This window comes from Arachis hypogaea, chromosome 3 (assembly GCF_003086295.3).
Source record: "Arachis hypogaea cultivar Tifrunner chromosome 3, arahy.Tifrunner.gnm2.J5K5, whole genome shotgun sequence".
Taxonomy (NCBI): Eukaryota; Viridiplantae; Streptophyta; class Magnoliopsida; order Fabales; family Fabaceae; genus Arachis; species Arachis hypogaea.
Window position 1 is genome coordinate 11,854,480 of NC_092038.1, and position 25,908 is coordinate 11,880,387.

At 34.4% G+C, this 25,908-nt stretch overlaps 3 protein-coding genes and 1 long non-coding RNA gene across 14 annotated transcripts; 2 read left to right on the plus strand and 2 right to left on the minus strand.

Annotated features, from left to right (window-relative positions):
• Window positions 1–4,427: 4,427 nt before the first annotated feature.
• LOC112789517 (uncharacterized) lies at window positions 4,428–6,020 on the plus strand. Its single transcript, XR_003196277.3, has 2 exons — window positions 4,428–4,859; window positions 5,240–6,020. It is a non-coding gene; the product is annotated as an uncharacterized lncRNA (long non-coding RNA).
• A 397-nt stretch (window positions 6,021–6,417) lies between these two features.
• Window positions 6,418–12,684, minus strand: LOC112789515 (uncharacterized). Of its 11 annotated transcripts, none has more exons than XM_072232372.1 (7): window positions 12,425–12,684; window positions 10,269–10,411; window positions 9,964–10,033; window positions 9,377–9,633; window positions 8,783–8,899; window positions 7,101–7,158; window positions 6,418–6,947 (listed from the first exon to the last, which is right to left on the minus strand). In XM_072232372.1, the coding sequence occupies exons 2-7, from the start codon at window positions 10,368–10,370 to the stop codon at window positions 6,490–6,492; spliced, it is 1,062 nt and encodes a 353-aa protein (XP_072088473.1). In that variant the 5' UTR covers window positions 10,371–10,411; window positions 12,425–12,684; the 3' UTR covers window positions 6,418–6,489. The 11 variants fall into 11 exon arrangements, with proteins under 11 accessions (XP_072088473.1, XP_072088477.1, XP_072088474.1 ...); XM_072232376.1 differs by having other exon boundaries at window positions 7,101–7,152; window positions 12,430–12,660; XM_072232373.1 differs by having other exon boundaries at window positions 12,430–12,660.
• Window positions 12,685–19,001: 6,317 nt separating this feature from the next.
• LOC112772987 (uncharacterized) lies at window positions 19,002–19,512 on the minus strand. Its single transcript, XM_025818020.1, has 2 exons — window positions 19,293–19,512; window positions 19,002–19,210 (listed from the first exon to the last, which is right to left on the minus strand). Exons 1-2 carry the CDS (start codon window positions 19,510–19,512, stop codon window positions 19,002–19,004), a joined length of 429 nt encoding a protein of 142 aa, XP_025673805.1.
• A 3,654-nt stretch (window positions 19,513–23,166) lies between these two features.
• On the plus strand, window positions 23,167–25,769 carry LOC112789519 (uncharacterized). The gene is made up of 4 exons (XM_025831452.2): window positions 23,167–23,433; window positions 24,395–24,475; window positions 25,131–25,235; window positions 25,344–25,769. Exons 2-4 carry the CDS (start codon window positions 24,431–24,433, stop codon window positions 25,440–25,442), a joined length of 249 nt encoding a protein of 82 aa, XP_025687237.1. The 5' UTR covers window positions 23,167–23,433; window positions 24,395–24,430; the 3' UTR covers window positions 25,443–25,769.
• Window positions 25,770–25,908: the final 139 nt, after the last annotated feature.

A 25,908-nucleotide genomic window follows, 5' to 3' on the forward strand; every position in this document is an offset into this window, starting at 1 on the left:
ACGCGTCAGCCATGCATACACGTGGGCGTGAATTTTATCAAAGTTTTGGTTAAGTCTGAAATCTGCAGATTTGATAATTTAAACACCAAACTTTCGATGCACATAACTTTTTTGTTTTAAATCATTTTTTCTCCGTTCTTCTAACAGTGTAAACTTCACGGACCCAAATTTTATACAAAATAAGTTTGAAATCATTTGGAGGTCCGGAAGCCAAGTTATAGCTTGCCGAAGTTTGGCCAAAAATCAGTTTTTCACCAAACTCTTAAACCTCCATTTTTTTTACAAAAATCAATTCCAATCAACATTTCAAGATTTCCAACCATTCATCAACACATCACATCATTTTCATACTATCTCTACAACTTACTATAATCAATTTTATCCCTCCTTACACAAATCTCAAACATAAACTTCACAATTACAACCACAATTTATCAATAATTCTTCACTTGTACATAATCACCTTTTTCAACATATCAAAATCCATTAATCCATCACAACACCTATTTATCCTCCAACCTTATCAAACATTATCAACATCAACAACAAATTCAAACCCAACCTCATTCATCATATTCCACTAAACCATTTCGCATACATATGCATTCAAATCTTATCCTATGGTCATCTAGCCTAAGTTTTCACAGAACATTATATATTAAATGCAAGAAACCTAAACCATACCTTAGCCACTTTTCATGTATTGATCAATGCAAAACACCAAAGACACACACAGCCCCAATAGTCCAAATTCAACAAAGCCTTAGCACCACTCTTTATCAAGCTTCCAATGATTCCAAGGATTCCTTATCATGCATTTATACCTAACACATATATATACATACATATACCTCACAATTCAATATCCAACATAATCAAAACAAGAAAATAGTTAGGGTTTAGGACTCTCATCGTGCCCACGGACTAAACGAACTAAATCTGTGAAGCTCCACAAGCTAAATTGAACCTAGAGTACCAAATCAAACCAAATTCCAACATGGGTTCCCTTTAATTTCGAAAATTGAGGGATAGAGAGGCTGGAGTGAGATTGAAGCTTACCTGTGAAATTGATTCGATAGAATCGTAGAGCTCGATGCGTTGGACGCGTAGTCGCAAACGGTACGGCGATCGAAGCTCGAATGAAGAAGTTATAGTAAAGGGAGTGTTTGAATGAGGGTTTGGAAGCTTTTGGGTGTTCTTCCTCCTCATTGAATGTTTCCCAGCGTGAATGAGGAAAGGAATGGAAAGAGGAATCTGTGTTCTCACTTAATGCATGGGTTCGATTGGGCCTTGGACCCATTTTGGGTCCGGTTCAACTGGTTTGGCCTGTTCGGCCTAATTCTGGGTCAAATTCTTCAAAATTATTATCAAAATTTTTGTTTTAAAGAGATCTATCCTATTTTAATATTAGATTTATATTTCTAAATTTTCTAATTAAAATTTAATTTATTAACTAATTGTTTACTAATTTTAGCGGGGTTTACAGAATATAAAACAGGAATTGAACATTTATTCATCACTCTATAGACTGTTTTCATTGCACAATGGCTAAGCCATTTGTGCCATAAAATCGTGTTATTATTCTCATTACACTTTGTATTGAAAGCACTAAAAATTGATGAGCTAGTGTCTAAATTGCTAGAAGCAGAATATTGAAAGTTAAAAATGCAGCTTAAGGAAGATTTCAAAAACAGAGACTTAGGAACTTTGAGATTGTCAAAGGAATAAATTTCATTCCTAGCTATGCTTTGTAGGAGATAATCTCTGGTAGCGTGATCATGAATAACACAATAATCAGGCCAAAATTTAAAGAAGACCATATTTTTAGCAGCAAACCTAGATACATTTAGTAAATTTTGTGAAATTTGAGGAACATGTAGCAAATTCTTTAAACAAAATGTGACATGATCATATTTATCATATAGAATAGAAGAACCTAAATTCTTGATTGCTATATATGTACCATTACCTACAAAGACCTGATATAAGTCTGTGTTATTTGCCGAAAAAGAGAGGAGGTTTGTAGGATCTGGTGTTAAGTGATGGCTTGCACCAGAGTCCGCAAGCCATGAAGCTTCACTTAGTGAGGAGGATAGAGCAGTGAGGTATGTCATTGGTTGATGAAAAGTTGCTGGCGGTGGTGGCGGCTGAGGATTAATGTAGGAAATCTGAGGTGTTGCAGAGGTATTTCCAGAATTGGGGTTAAATGAGTGATTAAATCTCTAGTAACAATTCCATACCACATGCCCTAATCGTCCACACAGCTGACACTGTATTCTTGAGTTGTTGTTGTAATTGTTGTTAAAACGACAACTACCACGACTATTCCGTCCTCTATGGCCACGTCTATTAGCATTTCTTCGTGAGTAATCAAAGTTGGATGAAGAAGTTTGAACATAATGAGCTATGGCATGCCAGTTTCTGGTTTCTTGAAATGCTCAAGCATTTCTTCATGGGAGAGAATAAATGCTTCAGTCTCAACTACTCAAAAAGAACCCCTTTTGCCGTGACAGAGGAAATATATACCACATACTCTTCGAAAAAACCATCAATGACGGCTTGTATGTGATCATCTTCTAGTACTTCATAACTCACAGCAAATAAAGAGTCTACAATTTTATGAATCTTGGCAAGAAATTCAGTAGTTGAGCTAGTTTTCTTACAAGATCTGATTTGACTCTTTAGACTTTGAACATGCGCGGAAGCAGCAGCCTGAAAAATATTCATCAATTTTGTTCCAAACTTCATAGAATCTGGATAGGTGAATGACTTTGTTTTTAAAATAATTTGTCATTGAAGCAACCCGCCAAGTTGTGAGGGTTCTATCACGTTGGTGCCAATTCTTGAACTCTTCTGATTCAGTAACAATTTTCTTGGTAGCATTTGATGTGAATTATTCTGGGATCTTTGTTGATCAAGATGATTCTCTAATCCCAGACTTTCAATAGTAAGAACAGCAAGATATCTCCAAGTAGAGTAGTTATCTTCATTAAGTTTCTCAGCAATGGGTGAGAAGGTTCTCTTTATTGAATCTAAAAGTGTGATTTCCATTATGGATCAGAAAAAAAAATTGGTGGCTCTAGATACCATAAAGGATATAAAAGAAAGTTTAGAAAGAAAGCATCACAAACCAAGAAAAAACTGTGATAGCAGAAAAAAGAGAGAACTAGAGAGTATAAAAGTGATTATTAAAATTAGGTAAATTGAATTAGACTACAAGTCTTGTAATTCGTACACAATGAAAAATATATAAACCTTACTTAAGTTATAATACCACAGCAAGTAAATAACCCCAAATTAACAACTTCTAACTAACTTGACAACAAACTAAATTTTGTTAATTCCACACAACTAACTTTGCTCTTTTTCCTTAATAATGACAAGAGTTATAAGCAAGCAAATATATCAAATAAAGTAAATAACAAAACATACCAAGGTCTTAACATGAAAAAATCTTTCAATGTGAGACGTAAAAATCATGAATCATTTATACCAATGAAATAGTTTCACTATAATCAAATGTGAGGTACAAAGAGAATTTTAAATAAAGTCCAAATCAATCATGCATGCAACCAACCAAAACACTAAAACTTACAAATAAGTAGCAAAAAGATAAAAAAAAATGCCTAAAATTAGAGTTACTGTGTGAAGTCAAATTCTTCCATTACGGACATACATTTTTACGTCCAGAATAAAGAATAAGATGAGACGAATCTTCAATTCAAATTTCAAATTGATCCAACAGTAAACGAATAAAATAAAAAATTATTTTTTCACTCTTCTATCTCACTTTATGGTTGCACTCTTTTTCTCTCTCTCAATCTCTCTAAAAATCTGATTGACAAAAGAGTGAAAGAAGACAACTAAAATAATTGAACTTAAATCTTATAGAAAATAAACAACCTCAACAATTTTTTGCTATTATTTATATTCAAATAAGCATTTTAAATTGTGATTTGCATATAGTAAAAGAGAAATTAGATGTAATTAAATTCATTTTAAAGAAAATTGTGTAATTTTTTTATTTACTCAAATAAAAAATCCCTAATAATTAATAAATCAAATAACATGACAAAGAAAAAAAATAATTTAACCAAATAATAAGAAATATATATTTAATTATGTACTATTGGCAAGATAAATTGGATTTATTAATATAATAGGTTTTTTTTTAATTTCAGGTTATATCAATTTTTTTTAACTCTACTAGTTATCTCAATCTCATGAGTAATTAGTATGATATTAAACTAATAAAAAATCATAAGTTAATATGTTATTTTTAACTTTTTATTAATAAAGCTGGGGGAAAAATGAAAATAATGAGTGGAAAAGTGTACTTAAATTACTAAAATTACATAATTACAGTCAAAAGAATATTGTAAAAGCTGAAATGCGCATTAAATGTCATGTTAAAGACCAAAAGGGGTAGACTCAGATAAATCCTATAATAATTAATACAATCTTACAATCTCATCTTATAATGTCTCAACAATACTCTGAATGAATTTGGTAAGTGCTGCTGATCTAAAAATTGACACCCCAAAACAGCAATCTCTATAATCCTTTCGAAGAATAGAAAAACTCCCCAATATTTATTTGATTCCATGCTTCTTAGTCTTCCCCCATATCCAGATCGGTTACCAAGAATTTTTTAATCTTAAACAAACTTTAATTACCAAATTATCCCTAAAGTTTGATGCAAGATCGCAATCGGGATCGGGCACTCGAAGTTAACACTTCAACTTCATTTTGTTGAGCCGCGAGAGAGAGAGAGATAGAGAGAGAGATAGAAGGCATGAGATCTCTGCCATACCCCGTTCTCTTAGCCTTGATCTCTCTGCATCTGCAAATCCTTTCTGGTACGGTTCTTTATTCATGCTAATTTTTAGGGATTAATTACCTGCTAAATAGGGTTTTCATGTAGGTTTTGCCGATTGTACTGATTAGATTGGTCTCAAAATTTTTGTTCACTCTTGTTTTGATTTATATTGTTTTATGCTTAGAATTTAGAAAATTTCATAAACCTTGAAAATTTCACCGTGTTGATGACATGGTAGTAAGCCTAATATTCTGCCTTGAAATAATAGCTTGATAGCTATGGCTTTGGGATTTATTATTCATGCATAAGTACATAACATAACATAATACTACTGGGAATCATAAATTTATTTAATTATCTATATAGTTTCTTATGGTTAATTGGTTATTACTGGCTCATGAAAGTTGGGTGTTGTTGAAGGACTTGTTGAGGCATCTGGTACCAAAAATGAAGATAAAGATGTGAGTCATAAAAGCTCTATGGGGATCAAGATAATTATAGTATGCCTCAGTGTGGTGGCTCTGTTAGCACTATCTGTTTTTCTTTTCAAATTATGGCAAAAGAAGAGGAGAGAAGCGCAGCATGCTCGTCTTTTGAAGCTGTTTGAAGACGATGATGAACTCGAGGTTGAGCTTGGTATGCAGGATTGAACACTATTTCATACATTTTGATTTTTATTGAAGGGTTCCTCTGCTCTATTCTCGATTTGATTCGACTCTAGCTCAGGCGATTTTGAATGTTGAAATCGGCATTGAATTCTTGCTTTGTCCGAAGTTGTTTCCTCTCGCGGTTAAGCAGCGGCTGGCCATGGAGGACTTTAGGATTCAATTTTGTCAGTTGACACAGTAACTCCGAGGTCTCTTAGTTTGTCCTGTACAAATATATTCATAGTTGATTTCCTTTTGTACCATAAAAGTATTAAGGCATTCATACTACTGATCTGCAAGTATTACACTATACAATTTGTTACAATCATATATCTCTTGTTCTTTTTGTTGGATGAATACAGTTCAACATAAGGAGGTTGAGACGTGTATTGTTTTTCTGCACTATTGCAATAAAGTTGTGGAAATTTCGTTAGTCTGTGTATCTTTCAGCTTTGTAAAATTGTATAACTGAATGGTGCTCTGTACCAAGGCCAAGGAGAATAATTTTAACTCCATATTCTTTTTTCATTGATAATTTGATAGTGTTTTTAATAGTTTTGCAGTGTGAACACTAAATTGACTGAGATTTACCAATTGCAATCCAAATTAGCATGTGCTCTTTTCTCTTTTAGTCCTTGATTTAAATGGCTAAGACATGGCCACTGGTTAATACAAAAGAACATTTTCTTTTTTCTTTTGTTTCTCACGATATCTCACTATTTTCCAGTCTGACAAGCTAAAGATTAATTCATCAAAGATCGAACTCTCATTTAAAGGTTTGTAACTGATCAATAAGTTGTTGTATGTACAAAACAAAATTTGAACTTCCATCACTTACTTAAATGGGCTAACGAGATGTTTGTTTCTTTAAATCTAATTTCTGGAACTTTTGTTTGGGCTTTATTTACCCGTGTGAAGCAAAATAAAACAATAGAAAAAAAAAACAATGCAAAGCCGAAAATAGGAAATGTATACTATGTATAAAGTATTCAACACCAAATCACATTAGCCTGAGGTCTAACATTAGGTTGCATGGTGTTGGGAAAATTCCCAAGATGGTTGCTTAGTACATGATGATGGAATCCCAAAATTCAGTATACCCCTTAACCATTTGATCCTATTTACAAGTTCCTCCAAGTCCAAAACTGCTGCTTCTATTGTATTGGAAGACATGCAATTCAAACCAAGGCTATCGCTGCTTCTCATCTTTTTTGAGGGATACTCATGATTATTGGATTCACCATTTGTGGGAATCCTTTCCGTATTTCCAATTGATGCATCCATACTGTGTGAACTTGAAATGCTATCAGAAAAACAAGTTTTTCTGATTTTACTGTCAATTTCATCAATCTCCATACGGTTTCCAGTAGTGTCAAATTGCTTTCTCTTCACTATTGAATTCTGAGAAGAGTGTGAAGAATATGTCCTTACTGCAGGCTGACCAACCTCCACTGCTCCGTCGGAAGCATGGATGTTAATCCCTGCGGTTTGGTTTAGGTGAAACAGAAAATTACAAGTTCTGCTCAAATCTATAGAAAAGAATGTCTCAACAACCAGAACAAAATGCAAAGTCAGTTAATTTATTTCCTCTAACCATTTGATAGTCCCTAAATGTATGTTTTGATGCTGTTTACCTGTACTTGGTGGATTAACTATCTCAGCACAAACACGCCCGTGTCCACCCTCCTGCAACTTTTGCACATTAGGTCGTTAACAAATCTTTGAGAATACAAACTCGGGAGAGTGTAAACGATCTTAACAAAACAATCTTCATGCAAAGCAGAAAACCATATACCATATCAAGACAAATGATTAACGGAAACAAGGATTGTGATACTTTTCACTATTCAAAAAACAATGAGATCAAGTGACCAAAATTACAAAATTTAGATACCCATGTGACGTACCCAGTTGATGAGAAAAGACCGTAGTTGTTTTTGCTTTAGTGTTTTCAAGTTTCCATTGTTTTGATTCTTTTCAAAAAGCATTTTGTGCAAAGCAGAATTCCTCATTTTCTTATCATACACCTATATGCATATAACCTAATTGTCCATATATGCTATTTTAAAACAATTAGGCATGGTTTCCTCCCATTGAGATTTCATTCCCCAAGCCTAATTTGATGAATGACTCTTTGCAAGAGTAGATCAAGGAAAAGAAAGCTTTGGCAAAGATAAGGAAGAAAAAACACTGGAAAGAAGAGAAGAAAAACAAAGAGGCAATAGAAGAGCTAGGGTGACAGAGTTGCAGAGTTGAAAGCCTCTTTCTTAAAAGATGGAAGGTTCCTACTTTTCCAGTAACTGGAAATTTAGAAGTCCAACAAAACACATCTTTGCACATCATTTTCATTGTTAATGAAAATTTATACAGATCTCTCGGGTGAGTTGTTGCAAACAAGAATTAACATGCGTTTTAAACCATAGAGATGCATACAATGATTACAAACGTATCATTGTTGCTTTTCCACAGCAAACAAATGACTATTAAAACTGTGCCACTAGTTTCAAACCCCACATAGTCTCACAGATCCTTGCTTTCTCTTTTTCAGAAACATCATTTTTCCTATGAATAACTGAGCCCACAACTTCTTAACAAAAGGAAATTTATTAGAAAGCAAAAGATGTGTACTGGAGACAGAAAAACAAATCCTCAAAAGCGAAGAACAAAAGAGAGAAACTTAACAAAATAAAGGAAACTACTAAAAGCTAGCTGTATAGTGTATAGCATCTGCAAAATACTTCTGCCTTTAAGAAGACCATGTGCTGAGCACCAAAGAGAAGCCATAGAATAAATTCAACAAAAGAAATTCAGAAGAAAGAAAATGCTCTTAATATAGGCAATCCTCTCCCACCCAATAATAGCACATTGCCACAATATTTTCATTCTAGAAACCAATTATGCAGAAAGCTCATATACTGAACTTAAACAAACCTAAAGGCTCCATTATAAAACAGATAATCCTAAAGAAAATGAAAGTTGGGCAAAGATGAAATAAGTAAGGCACGAACACAGCTCTATATGGGACAAACATGTCTACAACTGAAAACAATACCAATAACATTTCCCTGGTGAAATTTTTTATTCCAAGCACATAATGACATTCAATCAGGTTTACCAAATTTGAGGACCAAATTGAAATTGAAAATAAAAAGTAAATAATATAATCATTTTAACTTTTAATATCATTTAAGTTTAAAATATGGTATAATGTAACATCATTTCAGTTATAAGGAGTAAATATCGTACTATGTATTGAATATTAATTAATAATTACAGATAGAAAGATAAGCCAAATTATGGGATTATAAGTACGTACAGTGGGCATAGGCACTGTCCAACCCTTTTCCGGACACCAATCCAATGAAGGGCGCAGGTCCCTGCTTGAAGCTACATCAGACATCCCCTCGCCAAATGGAACTGGCAGCAGATCAATCTATAAGGAGAATTCAGGCATAAGTTGGATATACTAATTTTGATATTTGCACTACTAAAGTACCTACAATTATATGGATAATTGTTCTTTGAAGAAGAAAAGGATTAGGCAAAGGCTAAAAGTCAGTGTAAAATTCGCTCATTGGATAATACCATTAGAAGATAGACAAAGATCAAATAGAAGGTTCAAAACATGGACTTTCAGTAAATCTGGGAGATGAACTTGGATTTTTTGGAAGGATTAGGACAAAATTCATCATGACCAAAAGTTACAGCAAATAAATTAGAGTTTGACCATCGGAAAAGAAATGAAGTGCAACTTAAGAAACCTTCTAGAAGATTGAAACAAAAAAAATTATAGCTTTTGTTAGACAGGACGAATCCTGGAAAATAACTTTCCTTTCCATGGTTTCTAGAATTTAAAGCTAGTTAAAAAGTATCACCTTAGCCGGATAAACTGCAAGACAAGAAGTATCACCTTAACTTGATCATTTCTCAGTATTTTAGTCACTCTTCCTGACCAATAGCAATCATCTTTCCACCAATCAACCAAATCCCCCACCTTCCATGTGTTATCAACAATAATGATCACTCCTGAGATGGCACTGATATCGGGCTTTTCACTTTCTCGATAGATGGTAGGAAATGAAGGTCGCACCATCAACTCCATATTGGATCTCTTTGATTTGCTAATACTAGCTGGGCCCTTCTGATATAACTTGGTCCAAATAGGCTCTGGAAGCAAGTAGCATAGCAATTATAACTAAAAGGCTTGCAACTATCATGGTATATTATAATTGCCAGGCATTTTAACTTTACCATTTACTAAGGCAAAAGAAGAATGATGGGATTCTATGACAAATATGTCAATAGTTAAAGTATTCATAGTAGGCAATAGCAAATAGCAGCCAACCTAGAAAACACTATATTTTCTTTTTAAGAAGACGCATTAATTTTGAAATGGACCCAAGTATGAGACACTATCCAATATAAAAATAAAAAGAACTTACGCTACACAGCATATGAACGTGCAATAAGTTGAGTTTTAACTCCGAAAAGACATACTTTGGTCAGGATAGTCAATATACTCCAGCAGGTAGGTCACCATATCATTTTTCTGGCGAATTTCTCTGATCTGAAAGAAAAGTGGTAAAAATTAGAAGGTTTTATATATACAAAATGTTATATTCTTAATATAAACTCAATTCTAGAACTTCCTCAAGAAAAATGATGAGCATATTAATGGAGCGCCCTACTGCCAATTGCCATATGTTTTGGGAAAATTTGCATGCATAAGAAAAAAAATGTTTTGGTCCCTTTGTTTAGAATCTTATCTCTGCAAAAAATTAGACCAGAGAAGAGATATACACCTTGCACCGAAACCATGCACCACGATAACCTCGCTGGAAGGACTTTGACTCTAGTGAATCCCCAACTTGAAATTTAAGGTTGTGCAACTTTAATGGAGGCATTTGCACTCTTCTATACTTTTTTCAATAACAAAATCTAAGGGCTGCAAATGTTATTACAACTCAAAGTGTTAAACAGCGTACTCAAATATCTCTATCTGTTTGGCTACTTCAAAAAGCAAAGTCCGAGCCAACTAAGTTCAGTTGGTTTGGAATTTAGGATGGGTTAGTTCAATTTTTGCCTCCCATTAGGCCCGAAGCCCAAGCCCATTTGTAACCAAATGGAGAGAAAGAAAAGTCCAATGCTTCTATTACCCCGGGGAATAAAAATGGGCAGCCGTGGAGTAAAGCATCAAGCGTTTCACAGAATAATCTATAGCCTATGAAACTAAAATACCAAATACTATAAAAATCATGTAAGTTCCAAATACAATTAAAGTCGCCACATTGAAAATCCTTAGCAATCTTAAAATGTTTAAATTCATCAAATCCGATAATCTATCTCAAACACTCATTTGTGTATGTTCGGGGTGAGTACGAGACAGATATGGGGCGGGGCAACCACTACCCATCTCCGCTCTCATATCCAACTAATTATCATCAAGTAATACCTGTACCCACCCCAAAACCCAGTCAACAGTTGAAAAACCCGTCCCATTTGGGGCGGAGTAGGTCAGGTCGGCTCAAGTTGTCATCCCTATTATGCAGGGTCCGGGTAAGGGCCGCACCAAAGGGAAATAGAAGTTACAGCATTGCAATGCCTTGGCCTTAATGATTTTATTCAGACAACAACGAGCATATTCTCAGAACTGAAACCTAATCACAAGGGTTAAAGTAGCATTTGATCAAATGACTTCATCTTATGAATGTCTAGACTCTGGAATGTCACTTATGTCCGATTTCTTCGGAACCGCAGGCATCCAATTGTCATAAATGATAATAGCAACAGTCTTACTCTACTAAGGATAATAATTCTAATACTAATAAGCTTCTCAAGGTCATCCCAAGAAATATGCAAACAAGAAGAAATAAGAAAAATGCACGTCTAAAAATAACTCCTTTTGAGCATGGCAACTAGACTTCCAATGCAATTTTTTTAACAAATAATCCTCAAAATATCTTCAGATAATTACTAGACTATAACATGTTTCATCAGTCATCACAATCCTGCTTTTCAGAAAATACATCAAGAAGTAATTCATAGGCATAGGAAAACCTAGAGAGAAAGGGAGAGAAGGAAAGAGAAAGAAGAGACCAGCGACGATACTGCATTGATCAAACAAAATCTCAAGCTGGATTCTACAAATTACAGATGGAAAAGAAACCTTGTCAACTTTGTTAGAAAGAATTACAGATGGAAAAGAAACCTTGTCCCAAACCGCAGCCGCCGCTGTTGATAACAGGAGAAGAAGGCAGCGAGATTCAATGCGTTACTGACTGCGTCGCGGCCGTTGTTTGGCGGTGGCTGTAGCTGCCGTCGATGGTGGAGGAGTCGTAGCTGGCGAGTGAGGGTTTGGGCTTTGCTTGATCTAACGAAATAGGGCGGGCTGGGCGCATAACGAAATTATGACGATAAATTAATGTTTAACTCTAGTTCAGACTTTCGGTAGTTCCTCGTTTATCATCCTCCTCTTTAATCTAAAAATCTTAACTTTATTTAAGTAGCAATAATAAATAGGGTAAATAAGGGATATTAATTTCAAACCTTTTAGAAAAAAAAAAGTTAAGAAAGCATTTAAATTTAAAATCTATATGATTTAAATAAAAAATATATCAATTTTATCTTTTAAAACGATAAAAAAATATATTACAAATATTCTTTTTTCAGTTATCTAATTTACTTATCTCGTTTATCATGTAAATAATAATACATTCTAAATTAAACTAACATATATATGATTAAAATAGAATTTCACCATAAAAATGATTATAGTGATTATAGATTTTAAAATTGAAATCCTAAACCCTAGAAGACAACGATGAATAAAATGAAAGAAAGAGAATATAAAAAATAATAATTCAAATAATAAACACAAAATTATTCCTATCATCACTGAGATACTAAAAATACAGTTCATACAAATAATTAATAAAAGATCTAAATCTTTACTTTTCACCTTACAAATATCTAAATGCGATGATGTTGACAGAGGTAGAGAGCTTCACTAAACAAACAAGGAGATATTGTGAAAGAGCGTCGGCCATTCACAACGACGGAAAAAATTGCAGAAGAAGACGAAAAGAACGTCTTTGGATTTTTTGTGAGAAAGAAAGAAAAAGGAGGCCATTTGAAAGCTTTTTTATTTAAAGAAGAGAGATTGTAATTTTGAAGCAACGTTATCTTATTGTAATTCGATCCTAAATTCTAAATGATGTCATTTAGCAAAGTGCCAATTTGACACTTAACAACACTCAACATCCATCAGTAATGTTAATACTGATGGTGATTTTTGGAATTTACGTTTCTAAATATAAAAGATTCATTTGATCATTTTAGAAAATAAAAGACTTAATTGATACGAGTTAAAAATTTGAGAAACCATTTCGATATTTTCTCATTTATTTTCTATCTACCATGTTCTTAAGATTGTATATAAAACTACTCTAAAGAATATTTTAGGTCACATTTAATAACGGGGTAAACTAAAATATTTTGGGCCAAAAAAGAAAGACAACAAATTTTAAATGGCCCCTAAAAATAACATCAAAAGATAACGAGGCCTCTAAAAAAAACTTCTTTTCGGTCCCTGTTTTTTAACTCCATCAGACAAGTTATTGTGATTTATGAATACATACAATTATTGTGAATACATTCAATCATGTAAAAATTTTGGAAACATAACCAACTTGGGTTGGTCGAATGGTTAGCTCACTCGTCCGCTTAAGTAAGTGTCGGGGGTTCGAATCTTATCTTGTGCATGTAGCAACCACTGGCCAGCGGCAAACCCTTAAATGGAACTCAGATCCGAGACGGATTAGTCCTTAACCTGTCGAGTTGAAGGATATCGTGGTCATTAAATGGGCCAAAAGCAAAACAAGCTCAATTTGATCATTAAATTAATTAAGCCTTGTGCAAAATTAATAGTGGCTGAACCTGGAAGTAAACGAAAAAAAGCCAAGCCCAAATCACAAGATCAAAAGCCAAGTATGAGGAACCAAAGAAAAAAATCAAATCCAATTAATATAGAACTAAAGTTTCATTCTGACGCCAGAACGTTGCTTGGGCCACCAATCTTGACAAGGTTAATAACCCCACAATGGTGAAAGTAGCCGAGAACTCACCTTGGTTGGCTAAACCAAGAATGCACATCTTACTCTCAAAGAGTCTAGAGAAAGATAAGCACACAGCTTATTTAAATATATAACTCAATCAATTCAACTCATAAACAAAAGAGGTACATACGTATATTTATACTAGTAGGGGAGGGAAAACTTTCATGACTCGAGCAATGTAGGACTAACTCATAACACAATATAATAATATATGCTAAACTAGACTACTTTAATTAACGACACAAACATAAAAATACATACTCCCGCATCACATTCGGTTACTTACCCCTTGGTTAAAGTGACACATTTCCCAAGTTTCAACTCACATTGCAAAGTTTCATTTCTTGGTTACTGGGACTTGGAGTTCAATTGAGTTTAATTTCTCTGATAGCTTCCACTAAAAGTTTTTCTCTCTTCTCTCTCCTCTCTCATGCTTCGGTCAAATTATGAAATTATCCAAGAAGAAGAAAGAAGGAAATAGAAAGATCAGAGGCTAGATTTTGAAGAAAGACAAAAAGGTTTTTGCCAAATTAAAGTGAAGAAAGAAAGACTACAAACTGTAGTTACTCTCTTGGTGAAAATACAACAAAAGTTTATTTCTTCATTTGTGTTTCACCGAGGTTCAACAAGAAAGCTTCAAGCTCTTATGCATGGAAGAGGCAACCATGGAGAACGTGAATACTTCAAGGGTCAGAACCACATCAATGGTCAGAATCAAAATTTGGGGCCAAAGTCAAACTTACAGATGGTGAGATGCAAAAGAAGAAGAAGAGGAAACTTTCAAAGCATAAGGAACTTGAAAGGGCAAAGAAGTTGGAGGAAGAGAAGAATGATCCTGAGGAAGGTGAGGCTGCTGCAAAGAAGCAATTGTGGAAAGCAGCAATGGATAGAGCTTCGGGGATTAAAGTCCATGATGATCCCAAGCTATTAGAGAAAAGCATTCGTAAAGAGAAGAAAAAGCAACAGAAGAATAAAGAGAAATGGAAAGAGAGAATTCAAACACAGGACCAGTTGAAGGCAGAGAAGCAGCAAAAGCGATCAGATAATATTTCTGAGAGGATTCATCATCAGAAGATGCGTAAAATTGCAAAGCGAGAGAAAAAGCTTTTGCGGCCTAGCTTTGAAGGTCGCAAGGAAGGGTTTATCACCGAAGGTTCCAGTTAACTTATTCCAACGTTGATTGGTATCTTTCCTTCATAGAATCATAGTATTTTGAGTGTTAGAATATGACAAATACAACAAACAACAACAACAACAAGAAATCCTTGTCCCACTAGGTTGGGTCAGCTACATGAATCAAACGACGCCATTGAGTTCTGTCATGTATCATGTCTACAAAGAGACCATTTACATGTAGATCTCATTTGACCACCTCATGGATGGTCTTCTTAGGTCTTCCATCTTCCATCTATAAAATGCATCAATTTCTGTCTGGTTTAGTCTGTCTCTTAAAATTGAACAATTTTTTTCGATTATGGGTACTTATATGACATTTTGGCAATTCAGCAATTCATATAATTGGTTATGGAATACATGCATTTTATTGAATTCAACTGTGGCTATTTGATTGAATCTTATCATCATAGACTGATGAGATCCCGTTCTCCTTTTTTCTTCCTATTAGCACTGCTTGCATTTCCTTTATTTACATTGGTTATTGTATTTCTTTCCTGAGTTGCTTTCAAACTTGCCTGCAGTATTGAACTGTTACTTCTTCACCAAATCTTTCGGTATGCTACATTCCATGTTTGAAATCCAAAGTCTTGATATAAGACTAGAAGAATTTCTGCCCGTGTCTAGCATGAATACTACAATTATGCTACTTAGATTCCAATTGTGTTCATTCTTAAATGTAGTAAAGAGTTGATGCTATGCTATATTAGTATATTGCATTTTATTATTATCCCTTTTTAGTGATCATCTACAACATCTCCTGTATTTTATGACATTTAATCTACCTATTTTCTGTCATAATTGGTTTCACAACAATTATATTGGTGGTCTGTAGAGGGTGGACTATTTACAGGCGTGGATATATTTTTGGAGAATGGTATAATTAATTGAATCTGTTTCAAGTGTTTGGAAAGATCAATTTACAGCTTTGTGGCATTTAGCTTAATCTCCCGTCTCGGAATCCTGTTTGCTGCTAATGACTGTCACCAACGAAATGGAAGTCAATGCACTTTGCCTCCGTATATAACCATCATTCTAGCAAACTCCGATATAGGTTGATGCTATAGAATGACAAATTCAGGGAGAAGAAACATCACCAATCAATTTCTATCTCTAGTTTGGTATAATTTTAATAGAATAAGTTCTTTCTTTCTATTGTTAATCATGCGACTTGTCTTGCAAATTCAGCAGTCCGTAAGACCGGTTCTGATTATTACTTGAATATAGACATATATTGAGTCATAATTCATTACTACCACAAGCTGTTTGCTTGATTCATATCATCATAGACTAATGCACTGTTCATTGAATCATTTTTCTTTGTGTAATATGTTGAGAATGCCTATCTTGATGATATTATTTTCTTGGGGCACTTAAACCTGCAATGTTTTATTTTGTATCATCTTTTCATTACTTTATTTATAATGGTTATTGCATTGTTGAACTGTTACCTTGTTGACTAAAATCTTCTGGTATGTTACATGCTGAGTTTATGATCTTGTATTTAGTTATTGAGCTGGGAGTTAGCAAATTAAATGTAGAAATAGATTCTACATGTGCTTTTTGAAGCTCCTGGAGAGGAACTCCAGTGACCATCATTAGAATTCCCCCTTAATCTGAGCGACTAGGGAGCTGCAGTCCAAATTAACAAGTTTCTTGTTCAATCATGTATTCTGGGAAGCAAATTTTTTCGCTGATAATAATTTTAGTGACAATTCAAAAAATTCCACAAATAAATAAAAAAAAGTGTGAATAGACTATGTAAATATAAATATAATTGACATTAGACTAACTTGATCAAATGAAAATATGGAGAATTAATTTAATTAATGAGTGAAATTTAAAGAACCATTTTAGAGTGAACTACCAACTCAGTCCCTATCCATTTCACAGAATGACAATGTGATTCCTCAAGAAAAAAATAATCCACTTTGGTCCCTGTCTCTTACTTCCGTGACATAACGCGGTCTCTGTGGGTGTTTTTCCGTTAACTTCGAGCGAAAAATGTTGATCTGTCACGTTAAGCGTGTGTGCTGGCACTTATTCTTGGTGAAGTGGATCATCGCTGCACATGTGGACACCTCAAAATGGTTAGGGGGTTAATTGTCCCCTTCCACGTCAACAAAAAAGTCGTCATTTTGATGGGAGACTTCTTATACATTGTTGGTGTTTGTCTCCCTCGTTTTGACTAATTTGTGAAGCCCTAAGTCGTCATGAGCAGCATAAGAGAGCTTAGTTCAACGTCCATTCACGAAATTGGAAGAGACGTAGTCAACGATGAAGGTAGGAGTGCAACCACCGGCTTTGTTGGAAGTGTTGGACTGAGAAAGATGAAGAAGAAGAAAAGGTTCAATGCTCCGCAGTGCCATTGTGGAACTAATGCGATTTTGTTCCTATCTTCAACAGAGCTAAACCCTAATAGGCGATTTTATAGTTGTCCAAACTTTAAGGTGATTTGGATTATTGTTAAGTTCGTTTAATGTGACTCCTTCTAGCATGTTCTTACCATTATTTATATACTACAGAGTTCAGGATCACACTGCAAATACTTTGCGTGGCTTGATGATTACGTTACATTGTTTGATGTTGCAGGCACAAAATCCTTTGGTTTTGATAGTGGGAAGCAAAATGAAGATCAGCATGTGGATGCAGCTGAGATGTTTGGTGGAAAAGTGAGGGAGCTAGAGCACATAGTATATGGTTTAGAATTGCAAGTTAAGAGATATACACATATGCATAGTGGTCATAGGTGTTTTAATGTTTTAGCTGTTGTTGCTTTTTTTTGTGGAATTGTAATTGCGAATTTCTTTAGGACTTTAAGTTAGAGGATTATTATATGAATTTATGTTAAGACCGTTATCATGTTATAATATTATGTTTGGAGGCAATGAAGCTAAATTGTCGTTTAATATTATGCTTGTTAGTTTGTACCTATACAAAGTTGACAGTAGGCTTACGAAAAGAAAACACAAATCATATATTATATTAATTTGTTGCAGTAAACAACCTCATGATATTCAAACATAGGGACAACATATAACTCTTTAATAAAGCATGTTCTAAAAATATAGCAACATAAAAAAAGGGCAGCATATAACCCTTTACAAAAGTGAGATCACACATAAACTATTAGTGGTCCATTAGGGACCTAAACTTTCCAACACTAAGAAAAATAAACATTGGTCTTTGTAAAATAAACATTGGTCTTTGTAACCAAAATAACAGACAAAACATAACAAATTAGTATGTTATATCCCTGCATAGATTATTTCTTTCTAGGTGGGTTGAACCCAGGAGTAGGGATAAACTTGAATAGCCTTGAAACAATCCCAAAGCTTGCTGCATTCATTGTCTCAATAGAAATGCCACTTGTTCTTTGTCGTTGTACAACATTGGTGGTTGCATTCTTGGGATGCATATGTTGTGTGGTGGAACACAAGGCTTGATCCCTATTGTTGGTGGAGCATATGTGGGAGGCATTGGAGGTGTGGGAGGCATTGGGGCCTAACAATAATGTGCTTCATCCTTTGTGTCTGGTTTAGTTGTGGTGTAAAGTTGGGCTGTAGTGGTGACTGAGTCAAGTTAATTGCTTTAGGTGCAGCCTGAAACAACAAAGCAAGACAGTTCGATATTTAGATGTTTTGAATTTAAAATGTGCAATAGTAATATCATCATACAACTTTACCTCTTCTTCCTGTGGTAACTCATCTATCTGATCTTGAGCATGTGAAGGATTCTCCTTTCCAACTGTTTTAGGTTGCTTCTTCTTATATTTCTTTGCATTTGCCTAGCACAACTACTTTATAGTTAAACCAAAAATATCAACAACATCATTGTAGGTGAAAGAATATTTACCAAAAGATCCATTTGAGCTACATTAGCATTGGTGCCCTCCTGTGTCTGATGCTAATGATATGAATAACCAAACATAAATTAGACAAATCGAACTTTTACCATTAAATTACAAGACACCTAAGACCCTAACAATGTGTATAATCTGACAAATCGAACCCTAAGATACATGTGCTATGTTCTGACTTGATTCATTAGCAACTACAATCTGCAAGTCTTTTCCCTTAGCAGCCCTTCTCTCCTTCTTAGTCATGGGTGCCCAGTTAGGGTCTTTTGCTTCATTTTTGCATGTCTTGTAGTAATGCTCGATTTTTTTACATTTACAGCATGTGACTTCAAAAGACTTCCTTGTTTTGTTAGTGTGTATTTCTCTCTCAACCGAGTCCACCTTTCTCTTCATTTTTGGCGGTATGCATGCCTTTTTATTGGTGGAGGATCACATGGTGGAGCAGATGTTGGACACCAGTATTCTTTACTGTTGACAGGTTTGATGCAATGTTTGTAAGTTGCCCTTATGGATTCTATGGTCAGCCACTTATGCACAAACTCCTTTAGCCTCAACCCAATATTATACATGGCTGCAATTGTATGCCTACAAGGCATTCCTGAAGGAATGTACAATATTTTAGTTTAGAAATAATAAAGGAAAATAATATGTATCAACATTTACATAGGAGACAAAATTACCAGTGAGTTTCCAAACATTGCAGGTATAGGTCCTTTGTTGTAGATTTACACCAACCTTGTGACTTTCCCTATGCACTTCAAAAAGAGCTCTATCGTTGTCTCCAGTCCAAATTGCTCTCCACTTATTGGCTCTAGGTTTGATAAACTCATCTAACTTCTTCTTTTGTACTGGGGTCAACTGACGATAATAAGCCTCCAATTTTCTCTTGTGTGTGGTCATTTTTCTCATCAGGTAGCACCGTATGTCTTCACATATCGTCAAAATTAGTTTTTTCCATGTATTCGACAATCTTGGCGTTCCATACCTCACACATTGTTCGTGATATTATCGATTTTGGGCCCATGACTGAAGTAGGCATTTGACCACACTGCAGGCTCAAACCTTTGAAGATGCTCCCAAGCTCTCACATTCACTTGCTTCATTTTCATCATTGCACTATTGAATTCTTGAAAATAGTGCATTGTGTACATTTCCACACCATTTATTTAGTTTGTTGATCCTTGAAATGCTTGATAATTTTTTTTCAGATATGAAGCACGCAGTTCCTGTAGTGTGCATTAGACATTATTTCTTTTATGGCCAACTCCAAACCCTTCATGCATCATCCAAACATATCAGTAAATAGCAACCACCAGGAACAGAGTAATAAGGTAGAAACTTTCATGCATATAAGTTAATATCAAGCAACCATTAGGAACAGAATAAGTTAATATCAAGCATCCACTAGCAATCAGAAAATATAAAATAGTTAACATGTTACCTTTTGTTGGTCCAAAATAAAATTTCATCCAAGCTGTGTCACATCTCCCAAATCCTCTTGTAACAGTGTCAAAAACCACTTACATGTGTCTTTGCATTTGTTAGGAACGATTACATAGGCTATGACGAAAAAATGGTTATTGGCATCTTTTCCCACTGCATTCAAAAGCTAGCCACCGTAGTACCATTTCAAGAAACAATCATCTAGTTTGATAAAAGGTCTGCAATCTTCTTTAAAACCCTTCTTACATGCATCCAAACTAATGTACAACCTATCAAATAGTGGAAAAGACTCCGACTGGAGAATTGTCTCCATTAATATTGTTGATCTGGTATTACTCTTATGTAATTCCATCAGATAATCACGCACCTTTTCATATTGTGCCATAACATTACCAACTACAACTTCCTTATAAACTTTAAGTGCCCTTGCAATTATTCTTGGGTTCAGGTGGACATTATACTATTCTATCATATGGTTCATTACATGTCTTGGTTTCATGTTAGGTTGAATGAGTAGCTCTTTAATTAGCTTAGAAGCAACCTAACCCCATTCAGCCATGTTGCTACTATAGTCCCTAGCACAAGTATGCTCATCAAATAAAGTCTTCACTTGAAAACATATACTCGCAGAATTTCAAGAAGTAAATATCAACCAAGGACAAGCCTTAGCTGCACATGTTGCCCTTAATCTATGCTTTTCATTCTTAATGTATAAGACATCATTTTCTTCATTAATAAAATAGTCTTTTAGTGCCTTTTTGAAAAGGTCCATTGTTAAAAATATTGTCTAACCTCGAACTCAATCTCACCATATTCAGTATTCATCAAATGCATCATATGCTGTCTTACTCTCATCCTTTGAAAAAATTAGGCTGTTGAAGGCCTCACTCTCATACTCATATGATTTCTTATAATCACTATCCACCTCCACATTGGTTGGAACTAGACCGAACTCATTAAGCCTTTGACCAACATTACCTTTTTCACCATCCTCTGTCCCTCCTATAAGTCTATGTTTCTGCCCTCTTCGTAGGCCCTCAACATTTGGCCCAGGCACAGAATTTTGACATCCTATGTTCCCATTAGATATCCCATCTCTTAGTATATGTCTTCTTCTAACACCTGAATATTTTCTATAGGTCCCCTTCTTAGTAATTTTTGGTGTCAGGTTAGACCTAGTATCAGATGAAGAAGTTTTATTACCCTCCGCTCTTCTTTTTAGGTGATACTCCTTTTATCCCCTCACTTTCTGTATTCCTAAATTTCTTATCACTGTCCTTGTCATTTATCTCATAACCAGCAGCCTCTTCATTCACTTTCTTCTTACCTGACACTGATTTTTTTTGCCTTTTCTTCTTCTTATTAATTCTTTTTTCTTCATCACTACTACTATCATCTGTCTCATATCCAGGAAGAGGAGACTTGTAGGGCTCATCCTCAGTAGTCTCATATCCATCATCAGAGGAAGACGATGATGAACTCATTATAACAATCTCAAAAACTAAACCTTTATCCATTATTTCAGGTAAATTCACTACGTGATCAAAATAAATATACAATTCATCAGTGTCCCTGTTCATCAGTTTATTTTTCCTCATCTGATTAATCTCTATATCCCCTTTAATGACACGAAGACCATCTTCTATGTTAGGTGCTCTCATATCAAGTCAAAATATCTCTTTATACTCTGTGTAACCTAACTCTTTAAACAATGTCACCAAGTCAAAGAAATTAACACAATCTAGGTCCAGTAAAAAAAATCTCTTTACTTTTTCATGCAAGTAGCAGAGATCTTCTTCAAAATCTCTATGAAATCTCCCCCCATGATAAAACATAGGAATAATTAAATATTCAGACAACTGCGAAAAATATATATGTATTAGAATCTTAGTGGCACATCGAAACAATAAACGGTTAACAAAAATTTCAATTTTTCCTAATTTCATGACCGTCCAAATTATTGGAATCTGTTTCTAGATTTTTTAATGTCCTATAAAATAATATGTTCTCAAACCTGAGTATTTATATTGCATATTACTTTAATTAGAAAAAAAATTATTTAACAAATAATTAATCAGATTTTATATTTTCTTTATCTAGGACCACAAGTGGGTTGCAAGAATCAATGGTGGTATATTAGAGTGAATTAATAGGACTACATAAAACACAAGAGACAAAGAGATATATGAAGAATGAGGCTAACTTCGACTGTGACAAACATCGTCAGTAAACTTCTCCAAGCGCCGTCAGACCTCCGTCAACAATAATAATAATAGTTTTGTCAGCACCCTCGCCAATAACAACGTCAACACGAAACTCCACTCCCCAAGGTCAACAATGGTTATAAAAGTGAATAAGGTTCTCCTCTAGGATTTTTTAGTAATTCTGATAAGTGATTGAAGGGTTTTTATAGAATGCCAGAATGTGAACAAAAGGTGAAACGTCTCCTTCTATCAAAATGACGACATTTTTTGTTGACGTAGATGGGGACAATTAATCTTTTGACCATTTCGAGGTGTGCAGCGATCATTCACCTCAGCAAGGATAGGTGCCAGCAAACACGTTTGTTGGGATAACTCAGTATTTTTCATTCAGAATTAACAAAAAAATATCCACAGAACTGTGTTGTATCATAAAAATAGAAGACGGACCAAAATAAATTATTTAAAAAAAATCGTGTTATTATTCCACAAAATGAACAGAAATTAAATTGGTCACTCAAATATTTACGCTATCCAAATATAAGAAAAAGAAAATATTGAATATAGTAGAACTAGTTGATAAAGAGAAAAAGTATTTTAATTAATTTATGTAATAAAATACTTTAGGTCCCATTTAATAAAATATTTTAGTTTATTTAAGTTTAAAAAAAACTAATGTATTTTTGCCAAAAAAAAAGAAAAAAACTTAAAATAGTCCTTGATAATTACTTCAAAAAATAACGAGATTCTTGACCAAAAAAAATATAAATTCGGTCCCTAATTTATTTTTATGGAATTGATTAGTTCCTGTGCCAAAAAAAATTAATGTTGTTTTTTTTAGTACAGAGACTAATCAGTCTCCAAAAAAAATCTCAAACAAATCTCAAAAACCGAGTTGAGTGTGTTTTTTAATCTCATTGTCCTTTCGAAATAATTGTCGGGGACCGAACGGTTATTCACTCAACAAAAATCAAACAAGTCTTCCTCAGCCTCGCCGCCTTCCTCGCTCTGCATTCTCAGTTTCTCACTCGCACTTCCTCCGTCTCCGCCTTGACTCCGTCGCTTTCCGCGCAGCCGTACGCGAGTCTCGCTGATCCAGTCGCCGAAGCTCGCTGGTGCTCTGGTCGAGGGAGCATCGCTCTCCTCCCCTGCTCTGCTCCGCCGTTACGTCGTTCAGGTAGGCCTTCTCCGTTGTGATTTGTTTCTGTTTCTGTTGTGCTCAACGGCAATTGAGATCATATATATAATAATTAATCTTAATAAGAAAATCAAGCTGGTATCATATTAAAAGCTTTGATCTTGTACTTGGACCCTAAGCCCTTTCTATTAAAAGGATCGGTTTACACGAGAAGGTGTGTACAGATCTAATGGTTGCTCAATCATTAAGTTAACATACTGGATTAAATATAAAAATGAAATAATAGAAAACATTACAAATTGAAAGCCTATAGGTTTAGCCCTGCTGGCATGTGCAAAAGTGATATGAGAGTTCTGTTAATTGTAGCCTTGTAGTTATCTTACATCAGTTATACATTAGTGTAAGTTTTGGCCATTCAATTTTTGAAAATATAAAGTAAACTATTTCCTTTGTTAAGTTTATGCTTATGGATAGCATCTGTTGCTATCTATTTTACGAAAGCATAGACCATGTCTGATTGCTAGTGCACGAAATTGCAATTTGAATAATATTGAATTTTCTCTTTATAATAGAAAAGGGATTACTTACATGTCTTGTTATATTCTCATGCAGAAATGATTGTGTTATCATTATCAGCTATGTTGATAATAGTTCAAACATTATTATCAACTCAACCCATTTCTTTCACATTTAGTGATTTGAGTCTTCCAACTTCTCCTCTACAACAATGAAAGTCCAATTTTTCGCATCACCCCTTAAATATAATTTTCAGCTATACCTAGGTTTCAAAGTTCCCATCTTTTAGATATATATGCATGTTGGATTTCATTATGATCTATTCCATATTTCCATCTTTGTTGGTTCGTTATATTCTAATCTTTGGTAGTTATAAATTTCGAAGTTCTATTCTTTTCCGATTGGTTTCCATTGGGTTGTTCCAATTTTCCAATTATAGTACTCATTCACGAATGAATATAACAGTGGGGTGTTCGTGTTGCAGGGTAGGTTGGCGCTACTGGTTCATTTGTTTGAGAGCATGCATCCTCCTTTAACGTTACACAAGCACCCGATGTGTGCTGAAGTGAGTTTATTTTGTTAATCAGTTGTTGCTTTTTGTTTGTTAGATATAGTATTGAATGTATTACTAGTGTGGTTGTTTTGATTTGTTTTGTGTTAATTCCTATGACATAGAATAATCGTAGTTAGTTGTAGGACTTTTGTTCCCAAACACAAGACTCTTGTTGCTTAATATATTGTGTAAGTAAATTCTTAACTGCTAGGAGAGGAAGAGAAAAATTGTGTTTCCTGCCATATTCTGAGTTATTACTATGGCTAACTTTCAATGCATCTTTTCTATGCAATAGCTGATGTAGTAATCTATGAATGAAACAAAGCATGACCTTTTTCTTATATGTAACAACCTATAATTTATGGAAGATTAGAATGTGCTAAAGCTGGAAAGATTTTTTCCAAGGATGATGCTGCCTTAGTTGTCATTCTTCATCGAACTTTCCCTTCCTCCTTGCCACTTTTCCTTGCCGTGTGAGTCTACATTTTGACTTCGGAAGAGAAGGCAAAATCGTCATAAATTTGGAAATCTCTTTTTAATCTCTATTCTTTTCCACTGGTGTTAAAGGAAAATTATTTTATTGGTCCTGCAAATATGATGACAAGTAACTGTTGCTAGAAATCTTATTTTAGACAGTGTTGTGACTTGTGAGCCAGTATTTGTGCAGATTATTGAGCAGTTCCAAAAGTGTCATGTGGAGCACCCTGTTGGAAAATTCTTTGGTGAATGTACAGATTTGAAAATAAAGCTGGATCGCTGTTTTAGACAAGAAGTGAGCATTTCATTCATTTTTTCTCCGAAAAAAAAGAGAGAAAAACTGCCCCATTTGTTTTATCTTGTTTTCCCATTGTTTCTGATAATTGTGGATGTGTTTTAACAGAAAGCTTTGAAGCGAAAGGCCAACTTTGAAGAGAGCAAGAAGTTTAAAGAACAACTCCGAGCTTTTAGGAAAGAAAATGCTGCAAGTGGCAGTCAATAGAACAAATAACTTCGTACCAGCTTGATATAATATACATTTTGCCGCCTTCAAAAGAATATATGGTGTATCAAATATTTGTTTACTTGCTGTTTTTGATGAATCAATATGTGTATGTAGCTCAATTATTTTAACTTTGAACATGAGCAAAACATCCTGTTTAGATTCTACCTAAGAGTTCAAAGTTCTATTAGGATAATGAATTGAGAAGTTATAGTGCCTATTCTTGGCATGTTATATGTTGCTTATGACAATTGATTTTGACTTCTTAGTTGCCTTAAGAGAATATATAATAATAAATTATAAAAGAGACATTCATCAGTTTTGAAATCTTGATGTGTAGTTATGTTCTTTTTTATTTTGTATGCATTTTTATCTAAGGGAAGACTTTTTGGCATCCAACACTATGACATAATCAGGCATAGGATTTGTATGAATTTCTTAATGATTTATAGTTTGAGACGCTTCA